At 43.3% G+C, this 12,394-nt stretch overlaps 1 protein-coding gene across 2 annotated transcripts in view; it reads right to left on the bottom strand.

Annotated features, from left to right (window-relative positions):
- Positions 1 to 12,394, bottom strand: part of TAFA3 (TAFA chemokine like family member 3) — a 93,632-nt gene that overhangs the window by 52,443 nt on the left and 28,795 nt on the right. For both annotated transcript variants that reach the window (XM_082227682.1, XM_082227683.1), the window contains exons 2-3: positions 2,483 to 2,571; positions 1,757 to 1,872 (exon numbers count right to left, since the gene is read on the bottom strand). In XM_082227682.1, the coding sequence (XP_082083808.1) occupies positions 1,757 to 1,871 (115 nt within the window). In that variant the 5' untranslated portion in view covers position 1,872; positions 2,483 to 2,571. The remainder of the gene's footprint in view (positions 1 to 1,756; positions 1,873 to 2,482; positions 2,572 to 12,394) is intronic.

Genomic DNA, 12,394 nt, shown 5'->3' with positions numbered 1-12,394 from the left:
GCCCAGTTGACACATCTGAGTGAATGGTACACCACAAGAGCAAAGATGACTCCTGCTTTGCTCCTCGCCTAGCACAAGTAATAATACACAATACCTGGAGTATCCTGACATCTGAACCAGGAATAGTGGTTTATTTTGCTCAAACTCTTAACTCTGAATAACACACCTTGGCTACACACTATGGTTTGTTTGGAGCAACCCTGGTTTGAACATAAAGCTAAGCCAGAGGTCATGTTTATTGCTCCCACCGACAGCAAGGGAGAAGCAAAGCAGGAATCACCTTCACATCCATGATAAATCATTAGCTGAATCAGATTTTGCTGAGTTTTGCATTCCATTTAAAACACAATAATAGCATAAGAAGAGCCCCGCTAGACCATGCCAAAGACTCATCTCATCCACCAGCCTGTTTTCACAGTGGTCAACCAGATACTGATTGCAGCAAAGCGACTGCACTTCTTGCAGGGAGAAGACCCTTCTCTGCACATGGAACGTTGGGCTCTGTTGCAGAGATGTCCACTTGGGAGTTGCATTTGCCTGATGTCATTTTCAGAGGCTATATCAGGTACAATAAGCACAAATGGGAGAGTGCCTGCAGCATTCCAGCAAGTTCTACCCAGCCACCCCATGCACATTCATTGTAGTTTCTGAAAACACTACTATGAGAACAACTGCAGACACAGATGACTCTGTCCATGCATTCGGAAACCCTGAAAAAGGACTACCAAATATGCAGAGGAAAGCTGCCCATGTGTACAGTCACATATGTGGGAGTCATTTCAAACATTACAATGAATGTATGTCATTCAGGGACTAAGCCTACTGCTGCAATGCTGCTCACCATTCTCCACAATGCACATTATCATAAGGTGTGAAAAGGGCTTGAGTCTGTCTCAGAAAGGAGGTTCATGCTGAGGAAAAACTCTGAAAGGGTTCTGAAGTTTGTGCACCTTTTTCCCTAAGGCACACTTGCAATTTGCCAATGCCTTTCTTGGCTTGGGCAGCTAGGAAATCACCCTGCAGCCAGGCTCTTTTCTTTGAGAATTGGCAGGTGCCAAACCTCATGTGCTCATGTGAACTCCACTCAGCAGGAGACAGTGTTGAGGCAAGAACCTATGTGATGTTGTTTCTTCCACCTTCTCCAATCCTTAAAACGGCCTTTTGCAGAGAGGAGAAAGGGATGAGGGTCTGAGTTTCATATTTACTGAGTTCAGTAAGTGGCTGGCTTCCCCCTCCCTCTGTGCCCAGTGTCAAATACCTGCTGGCTTTATGCAGCTGTTAAGAGCATTGAGAGAGCATGCTCTGAGAAGGAATTCTAAAATAATGGTGGCCTTCTGACTCTAGAGTACATCTGAGTACACCTCTCACACCTGGAATTTTGAACAGACTTGAAATTCTGAGAAAGTACCAAGGGCACCAGTCACAAAATGGATGCTGTGTATAGGAGAAGCCAAACCAGTGTAAACAGCAACTGAACTGGAAGAGAAAACAATCTCTCCCGCACTGTAGATTTCTGAGGAGTATTTATGGAGACTTCTTGCAGGTGCCATAGGAGGTACTGCTGGACACACCGGTGACTCCTGCTCTAAACCTCTCAACATAAAAAACTGAACCTTCTTCAGAAGTCCAGTTGGTAGCATCTTGCAAGTCCTCAGAAGGTCTGGAGATGCAAGAAGTCTAATCCTGCGCACACACTTTTAGTCAAAGCACTGCAATAAGAAACAAGGGCAGATTCAAGAGAGATTGTTTGGCCTACCTGAATGGCTTCTGTGGTGTGATGAGGCCAGAGTCAGCCTTCCCCATAGCGTTATAAGGCAGAGAGAGAGCACCAATACCCCTTTGCTCAAGCTTCGGATGTCCCTCTCACTCATTCTGCCAAGGAAAAAGAAATTGCATTAAGATCCACATGTCATGGATCAGGTCAGAAAAATCCCAGCATCTCAGACTAGATCAAGTTGCTGTTTCTGGAACAAACAAGCTTTATTTTAACATATTTCAGGATTTCAAAACTAAACGAGTGGAGCATATGGCACAATTGGGGATCCTGATAAACCAGGATTATCTTTCAAGCAAATGTAAATTAAAGTCCCGGAAGACCTTTCCCTCTGAAAGTGGGAAGGTCAGGCCAAAACACACAGGAAGAGGTATGTCCAGCGATGCGTGGGGCAGGGCCTGCATCCAGGCCTGAACATGGCCATGCCCTCACACAGCCATAGCACACAACGACTATTTTCACAAGTAGCTGTACAAATATAGTCCAAATAACTTCAGAGCAAAATGAGCTTCTTTTTGGTGCCAAAATAAGTTGGTCCAAAATTCAGCCGAGGAAAAGGGAATTGGTGGCATAAAGGAAGATCTGTGTGTTCCAAATAGATTCCTGCCACTTTAAAAAACACACCATTTTGCCAAGACTCATTCAGCCTTTTAACAACAGGCTTTCTTGTGCAATAATAGAAATAGGTATTTGAATAATGATACTTACCTCCTACTGGGGCTTCACAGCTATTGTCTGTGCATTGGCCAATCTCATATAGACTCGGTATTTGCAAAGAAGGGCAAACATCAGGGCATCTAAAAAATGAAAACAAACAAACAGCTACTTAAATTTACAGTGGACAGTCTGCCTAAAAGCACCAGTGAATCGTACTGCCCAAGACAAAACTCTAGAATAACACATACAGTAGCTTGTAAACAGAGGCTAATCCTCTTTGCAGAAACAGTGGCGTTATTATTATTATTAGTATTATTAGTAGTATTATTATTATTAGTCCCTCTCCTGCCCTCCTCGTATTTCAGCTAACATCATGGGTGCCTATTTTACAGAGGACAGTCCTCTCTTTGAAGGGTTGAATAGAACACCTGAACAGAAATCTGGGAAGGCAGGAAAGTGATAAAAGAGCACAAGATCACTGCTGAAGGAAACCAAAGACCTGCCTAGTCCAGCATTCTGTCCTCCTTAGTTGCAAGACTGTCAGGTATTATTCTTCCCTTCTTCCCTTGAGGACAGTGGTGGCAGCTATTTTTGCCAGGGTAGCCCACTCATAGGATAAATGGGACATTTGCACTGTGTCACGTTCTATGAGGCAGATTGGGGTGAAGAGGCAGCTTGCTGCTAGGAACTTTTTCCAGTTCTTTCTGTACCCTACAAAATGACTGGCCGAGAGCAGCAGTTAAAGGGCAATAGGTGAAAGGGGCGTCCATTCATGTAACTCCAGCTGGAATACATCTATATGGGGATCACAGTCAAACTGCTGTATACCTTGGATATGAGAAATGTTGTTAAAAATGGGCCCTTGCGGAAGTGATTTTTCCCAAAACAGGTTGAGCTTATTGTAAAGTGCATTTCTAGCACCTAAAGTTCTTTTTGCATTTTGTATCCTTTCTTTTTTTGCCTGCTGTCCAGAGCGCCAGATCCTACGGCAAGCCTATAGCTGCTATCCATCCTCCAACCACATCCAGACACTCACACGGGACATCCACCGCTTTCACTGGTTCAAATTTAAGAGAGAGGTAGAGCTGGGTATCATCCGCATACTGATGAACACGCAGCCCAAACCCCCTGATGATCTCTCCCAGTAGCTTTATATAGATGTTAAAAATCATGGGGGAGAGGACAAAACCCTGAGGCACCCCACAAGTCTGAACACTCAGGGGTCTGAACACTCATCCTCCAACACCATTTTCTGGACACGGCCCAGGAGGAAGGAGCGGAACCACTGTATAACAGTGCCCCCAGCTCCTCTAGGCAGTCCAGAAGGATTTCATGGTCGATGGTATCAAAGGCCACTGAGAGATCCAGCAGAAATAGAAAACAGCTTTCACCTTTGTCCCTAGCCCACTGGAGATCATTGACCAGCGTGAACAATGCAGTTTCAGTCCCATGAATGAGGATGTAGAAATGTTAAGGGACAGCAAGCAGTCGCAGAGCATAGAGTCTTCTTGCCTGTGCAGTCTCCATTTACTAGGGATGGGGGGGATACGACAATTCACAGCCTTGTATATCACCTGCTGCGATTTAACGGGGTCCAGAGTGAACAACCACAGAAGCTGTAAAACTTTAGTGCCCAATCAGAATTTATTAACAGGGAGCTGGAGAGCGAGTGTATGTTGTTTGTGGTGATGGAGAGCCCTTCCTGGGCACAGGGCCAGCTCACAACTGTTCCTTGTCAAAACATAACACTGGATCTCTAATGATTTATCTGTAAGCATTTTAATCTGTCGTTCTATGACAGCAATTCTTAAACTCTTGTTTTATTGTGGCCCACTATTCTAATTTGCTTGTTCTTCAGGAATCACAGTACAGTATTTGCTATGAGGCTGCCTGAAAGGCTTCTTGGATGAGAACTAATCTCCTTCCAAACTCTGAAATTGCTGTAACGAATTCACAGAAGGGGGAGCATAGTTTGTGTATGCACCATGTTACTGAGTTGTATTTGTTAAGCAAGGCCAGTAGTGGGGGCCCAATCCATTACGGTGGATGAGGCATTGCCCTACCAACTCCCACCTGCCCTCAGAGAGCCCTCCCTTGCCTGCTTTCTTACTTAGATGTAGCCCAGGGTATGGCAGTGCCTGCTGGTTTCATCCCCCACAGACTCAGTGTTGCCTTTGTTCAATTCAGCTGTGAGTAGCATGGGGACAAAATTAGGGTCCCATTAGCAAGAGGGCTTGCTGCTGAATATGAGAAGAGCTATGAGTCTCAATGGATGCTGTTTACTTGATGACCAACTGCACCATCCCCTCAGTAGAGATGCTGGAGGATTCTGACAAAAACAGCAAAGGGAAGTGATTGCAGAGTTTTGAAAAACTAAAAAATAAAGTGCGAGATTGGCTTCATTATTATCAGATAATGGAGGCATATAATTTGGACAAGAAAATTGGCTTCCAGGTGGAAAAATGAAAATTGGAAACAGAACTGTTAGATCCCAAAACCAAGATTTTGTCAAAGATGTATAACTTGCTGTTGAAATGGAATACTCAGGATGAAACGGTGAAATCTGCTATGATTAAATGGGCACAAGATGTTGGACATAACATAATGATGGCTGACTGGGAACAGTTATGGACCACAGGTATGAAGTTTACGGCATGTAATGCCTTAAGAGAGAATATTATGAAAATGATATACAGGCGGTACATGACACCAGTCAAGCTTGCAAAAATCTATCACTTGCCCGATAATAAATGTTGGAAATGTAAATGTAAAGAAACTGAAGGTACATTCTTTCACCTTTGGTGGACGTGTCCAAGGATTAAGGCTTTCTGGGAGATGATTTATAATGAAATGAAAAGGGTATTTAAATATACCTTTCTGAAGAAACCAGAGGCTTTTCTCCTGGGCATGGTTGGCCAATTGGTGTTAAAGAAGGATAGAACTTTCTTTATGTATGCTACAACAGCAGCAAGAATACTTATTGCAAAGTATTGGAAGACACAAGATTTACCCACTCTAGAAGAATGGCAGATGAAGGTGATGGACTATTTGGAACTGGCGGAAATGACCGGCAGAATCCGAGACCAGGGAGAAGAGTCGGTGGAAGAAGATTGGAAGAAAATTAAAGACTATCTACAGAAATACTGCAAAATTAATGAATGTTAGAATGATGTTGGATTGAAGTTAAGTGGTTTTTAGCAGCAATGTCATAAAGGAATATGTAAAAATGGATTGTTAACAGGTGATAATCTAAAGTTATAATATATTAAGATAAAAGATTAAGATAAAATCAAAGAGGGAAAGGATTTGCTGAATTAACTAATTGAACTGGAATACAAAAAAGGGAGGTGTGAGGAGGTCAGGGAAACAAGTAAATGAAGGATAAGATATGGAAAGACTGATTTGTTTTTAACTGTTTTTACCTTGTATTTTCATTTTCTTTTTTCTTTTTTTCTTTTCTTTCTCTTTTCTCTTATTTTTTGTAATATGTTGAAACTTTAATAAAAATTTTTTTTAAAAAAAAACAGCAAAGGGAAGTGCAAAAGCTGCAGGTTGCATGTTCACCTGTGGTCAGGAACGAAACTCAATCCTGCCAATATAATCTGTAGTCATTCACATTGATGTTGTTTTAAATATGCAAAGGATACATAATTCATTACTTTGAATACATTGTTTTTGACATTTCCTTTACATTGAAATGGATGCAAGTTACACAAATAGTTTCATAAGTTGCATAACTTATGTTAACTAGCAGACTGTGAGATGGCTAACACAGTATTTGGCAGAAACTGAACTGCAGCAGAACAGAAACCATGTGGATTATGATGAATACAAGTTGGAATGGAACTTGCCTTCTTATATCCCTACTCCCCAGCGCCTGCTGTCTTATAGCTATGCTATTATGGTGATGCCATGGACTGGCTGGATGCAGAGAAGTGGTGGGAGGCACCAGCCAGGGAACCCCCATGGGAAGGAAGGCCCAGAACCAGAGGAGTGGTGGTGGAACAATGATGAGCAGTCAGAGGAAGAAGGAGAAGGCTGCGAGGAGGAGGTGTCAGCAACAGGAGACATGGTTTAGTGAACAAGAAGAGTCTGTGACAAAATGCAGTTCAGAGTCTAAGGCTGAAGCAGAGGCTGGAAAGGAGGGGGTCAAGAGCTTGCTGAAGAATCCAGGAAGCCTCCCCCTCCTGCTGCGACCAGCTCCCCTTCCCCCTTGGTCTCCAAGAACACAGAGAGAAATGAAAAGAGGTTAGTTGTGCACAGACACAGTTTGAGACTGTGTGGGTTAAGCTCTGAAAAGGAGGAGTCATAGAGAAGGGTGCTTGCAACTGCTTCATCTAGGCAGGACCTCCTAGGAAGAGTTGCTGAGACCACTAGGCTGGAGCTCTGTGGTTTGTTTTCTTGAATAAAAACTGGCCTCGGGTGGTTTGTTTTTTTGTTGCTGACCTACACCCGAGTCAAGCCTTGACAGGTGGGCACTCAGTTGTACAAGCACAATCACAAACCCTTCCAATTTTTCCCCATTCTCAGATAATTTTTTTGTAAGGTCTCATAACATGCAAGTCATGTTATGTCATAGGAATCACTTACACAGACATTACAGAGACTAATGTTCCATTCCAACAGCCTTGTTCACATAAGTTTATTTTTCTAGTCAGACAATGGTGAGATCCATTTGCAAAGTGGTAGTATAAAAAGTTTCTGCATGAATTTCCAAACTAATAAGGAAAATGTTGACTCACAGCCATTTGGGATCCTTTTAGTGACCCAATTTTATATGATTCTAGCTACAAGCTTATTCAGAACTCACAAGGGGAGCCTAGATTAGAAAAAGCTCCCAACACATAGAGGGCTATGAGAATTGCAACAGAAGGAAAGGAACCAGGAAGCAGAGCCTCACGCTCCCTTCTCACGCAATGATAATCTCATGAGGGGGGATGCTGGACAGAGGGAACAGCAGAATCCATCACAGAACCAGGTGTACACGAGATAACTTCTAAATGCTTTCTTGTGAATCCATGCATGTTAAAACAAGTGGTTTTCATGTACTTTTTCAATGGTAAACCTATGACCAACACAGATCCATTGCCCACTCAACCATAAAAAAGTTAATGGAGCACCTACTGAGACCCAACTTTTTACATAAATTCTGACCTTGATTTGGTATGTCAGAAAACAGCCTACCTCAGTCCAAGGCACTTCATAGGCTGCCCAGCTCAATTCAGTTTCTTTCTGAACTATTTGTCATTCCCACTTCCTCTCCGTTCCATTTTGCAATTAAGCAACAGGCAGCTAGTCTTTAGCCTCCCAGTACCCTGAAGTGGACTCATGGTGGGCCTAGCCAGCTAGGAATCTCACTCCCTTACAGGCAACAGCAGCACAAAACACAGCCAAATCCCACTAAGCAAGGAGGCAGGCAGCAAGCAAGCAAGGAGGCAGTTGCCTGCTAGCTAGTCCACCCACCAATGCTCTGTCCCAGCTGGAGCACTTCCCTGTGTCTGCAAACCCCAAGAGGAGCAAAGCAGGCGAAGGGAGGTGGTAGCCAGGTGAACGGCTCCTTGGAGCATCCTGTGCTGAGCATGCCACATTGGAGAAAGCATGATGAGCAGGAGTGGGTGGTAGGGCAACCCAGGGGAGCTATCAGGTAGCAGCTTTTAACCTGGCAGCATTCCTCTCCACAAACAGTTTTAAGCCAGCCCACCTAGGATGAAATTAAACATCACAATAGTGACTTGCCCTGTGAGATATTTTCATTCTCCAGAGAGTGCATTTGAACTTCACCTGCTCCTCTTCTTCATGAAATGTATGAAAAGAGCAGTGCCTACATGATCAAATCTCCATGTGACCTTGGGCCAGTCACACTTCTTTGAAGTCTCTCAGCCCCACTCACCTCACAGAGTGTTTGTTGTGGGGGAGGAAGGGAAAGGAGAATGTTAGCCGCTTTGAGACTCCTTAAAGGGAGTGAAAGGCGGGATATCAAATCCAAACTCTTCTTCTTCTTCCATTGTTTGTATTAGCTATCACAGCCACTGGAAATAATTTAAAGGATTGTTGGGATGTTTTTTTCCCCCCAACTCACTGATGCAAATCTGCACTGCTGATTTGCTTGTTCTTCTTGGCAAACTCTGGCAATTTTTTTTGCAAAGGAATAGAAATGTGCCTTGCTCCCAAAGACACAGCTGACCTCAGCTATTTGCTAATTTAATATTACTTCATCTACTGGTCAGGATTTGTTATTTTGATTATTTTGTTATTTTTGATTATTCTGTATGTCTTGATCCTGAAATAGTGCAGGGGTGCTTGAATGAATTTTAACCAATTTAAAGAGGGTGTTAAACTTGATTGAGCTAAGCCAGAGTTCTGACTTAATGAAGAGTCTTATTCTGCCTAATTCTGATTGGAGCTGGAAAAGGGGAGGAGCTCTATTTAACTGAGCACTAACACTGAACATCTGAACCAAGCAGAGGTTCACAATCAGACTCTTAATGTAGATACACATATATGCACACTCTGCCCCATAAAGTATAGAAGCCATTGACCCAAAAATGAGAAGTGTGCATAAGAGTTTCCAGCTGGGGAAAAGAAGGAGCCACACAGAGTATAGGCGTATGTACTAGAAATCCCACGGCAAAGACTATAACCTCCTGACCAAATGTTGCCTGGTTCGGATGGAAATTTATAGTCTCAGGCATGATATTTATATAAATGCTTTATTTGAAAACTTGTAGCCCTAACTCACTGTGCTTTCAACAGTGCTGCTCACAGCAACTGGGAGCTCCAGACTAAAAAACATGCCCTCAACTCTTAAGTTCTGGCAGAATCATCCTGCACAGGGCTTGTCACATGGCTTTGGTGCTTTGCAGCGCACAGTTTGCATGCATTGAAATGATTTAACACTGGCCAAAGGGCAATCAAGCTGAGCGCTTTCTGCTCTGTACCTATCATTATACATGCCCTTCTCACATTCCTAGCACTGCTGAGGGGGCAACTAGCATGATTGGCTGATTGCATGCGGTACTAATATGCTTGAAATTAAGAGAGATTGCGAGGCTGTGGCCATTAGGGCTCTGACTGATTGAAAGTCACACACAAAGATCAAGTGCAGAACCTTAGACAAAAGATGGAAGGCGGTGGTGAGGGAGCAAGGGAAGCCCATTGCTAAGGTCCTTGCACTTTCAAGTGGGTACATCTTGGCACCAGTGGGTCAGGAAAAAGCTCTTCACAAGAAGGGTATTTTATTAAATCAATTGTTTGCAATCAGCAGCCCTGTCTCCAAGGTCCTTCCGAAAGTGGCATCCACAGAAAGTGGAGAGCCTGATGGTTGTGACATTGCAGCTTTGGAAAACTCTCCATGCAGGGTAGCTTGCCAGAGGCTCACTTTGGTACCTGGAATGCAGACTTTCATTTATTATTTGTCCAGGCATTGAATGAGTAACTGTAATGCGCTCCTGTATTTAGCGCTTGTTCTGTTTTACGGCTGCTGCTTCCATTTTAGCCTTTGTATTTATAATGTTGCATTATTTTTTATTGCCGTTTTAATCGAGTGTTTGAAATCTCTGACAATTTTAATAACATATTGTATATAATAAAATACAGTACTTGTGAATGGTACTCTTCTGTGCAAGCGTTTTTAAAGGTCCAGGACCCCTTCCCTCCCTTTATTTTGTTATAACTGTATCCTCCAATGTGATAGCCTCCAGATGTTTCAGACCACAATTCACAGCAGCCCCAACCAATACAAGCTGATGGGAGTTGTAGTCCATCTGGAACCCACCACACAAGAGCTACAGAAACTAGATGCAGCAAGCTGCCCTTTTTCTAAATGGTAGATGTTTATGCCCCTTCATGGATCACTGCCTTGCCGTGGCGAAGGGGCTTGAATAACTCAGAGAAGCTATGAACTATGCCGAGCAGGGCACCCAAGATGAAAGGTCATAGTGGAGAGTTTTGACCAAACGTGATCCACCTGGAGTAGGAACCGGCAAGCCACTCCAGTATCCCTGCCAAGAAAACTCCATGGACAAAGACAACAGGCATATAAAAGTTATGACGCTGGAAGATGAGCCCCTCAGGTCGGAAGGCGTCCAACATGCTACTGGGGAAGAGCGGAGGACAAGGACAAGTAGATCCAGAGCTGATGAAGCGGCTGGGCCAAAGCCGAAAGGACGCTCAGTTGTGGATATGCATGGAAGTGAAAGGAAAGTCCAATGCTGTAAAGAAAAATATTGCATAGGAACCTGGAATGTAAGAACCATGAACCTGGGTAAGTTGGATGTGGTCAAAAATGAAATGGCAAGAATAAATATTGACATCCTGGGCATCAGTGAGCTAAAATGGATGGGAATGGGCGAATTCAGTTCGGATGACTATCATATCTACTACTGTGGGCAAGAAACCCGTAAAAGAAATGGAGTGGCCCTCATAGTCAACAAAAGAGTGGCAAAAGCTGTACTGGGATGCAGTCTCAAAAATGATAGAATGATCTCGATACGAATCCAAGGCAGACCTTTTAACATCACAGTAATCCAAGTTTATGCACCAACTACTGCTGCTGAAGAAACTGAAATTGACCACTTCTATGAAGACTTACAAGACCTTATAGAAGTGACACCAAAGAAGGATGTTCTTCTCATTATAGGGGATTGGAATGCTAAAGTAGGGAATCAAGAGATAAAAGGAACAACTGGCAAGTTTGGCCTTGGAGATCAAAACGAAGCAGGGCAAAGGCTAATAGAGTTGTGTCTAGAGAACAAGCTGGTCATCACAAACACGCTTTTCCAACAACACAAGAGTCTACACATGGACATCACCAGATGGGCAACATCGAAATCAGATTGATTATATTCTCTGCAGCCAAAGATGGAGAAGCTCTATACAGTCAGCAAAAACAAGACCTGGAGCTGACTGTGGCTCAGATCATCAGCTTCTTATAGCAAAATTCAAGCTTAAACTGAAGAAAGTAGGAAAAACCACTGGACAGGTAAGATACAATCTAAACCAAATCCCTTATGAATACACAGTGGAAGTGAGGAACACGTTTAAGGATTTAGATTTGCTGGACAGAGTGCCTGAAGAACTATGGGTGGAGGCTCGCAACATTATACAGGAGGCAGCAACTAAAACCATCCCAATGAAAAAGAAATGCAAGAAAGCAAAGTGGCTGTCCAACGAGGCCTTACAAATAGCGGGGGAGAGAAGGCAAGCAAAATGTGAGGGAGATAGTGAAAGATACAGGAAATTGAATGCAGATTTCCAAAGAATAGCAAGGAGAGACAAGAAGGCCTTCTTAAACGAGCAATGCAAAGAAATAGAGGAAAACAACAGAATGGGAAGAACCAGAGATCTGTTCAAGAAAATCGGAAATATGAAAGGAACATTTCGTACAAAGATTACCATAATAAAGGACAAAAGTGGTAAGGACCTAACAGAAGCAGAAGACATCAAGAAGAGGTGGCAAGAATACACAGAGGAATTATACCAGAAAGATATGGATGTCTCGTACACCCCAGGTAGTGTGGTTGCTGACCTTGAGCCAGACATCCTGGAGAGTGAAGTCAAATGGGCCCTAGAAAGCACTGCAAATAACAAGGCCAGTGGAAGTGATGGTATTCCAGCTGAACTGTTTAAAATTTTAAAAGATGTTGCTGTTAAGGTGCTACACTCAATATGCCAGCAAGTTTGGAAAACTCAGCAGTGGCCAGAGGATTGGAGAAGATCAGTCTACATCCCAATCCCAAAGAAAGGCGGTGCCAAAGAATGCTCCAACTACCGCACAATTGCACTCATTTCACATGCTAGCAAGGTTATGCTTAAAATTCTACAAGGAAGGCTCAAGCAGTGTGTGGACCGAGAACTCCCAGAAGTGCAAGCTGGATTTAGAAGAGGCAGAGGAACCAGAGACCAAATTGCAAACATGCGCTGGATTATGGAGAAAGCTAGAGAGTTCCAGAAAGACATGTACTT

This window comes from Podarcis vaucheri (assembly GCF_965113315.1).
Source record: "Podarcis vaucheri genome assembly, chromosome: 6".
Lineage (NCBI taxonomy): Eukaryota > Metazoa > Chordata > Lepidosauria > Squamata > Lacertidae > Podarcis > Podarcis vaucheri.
The sequence above is the reverse complement of the archived record's forward strand: the minus strand, read 5'-3'. Positions and strand labels throughout refer to the sequence as shown.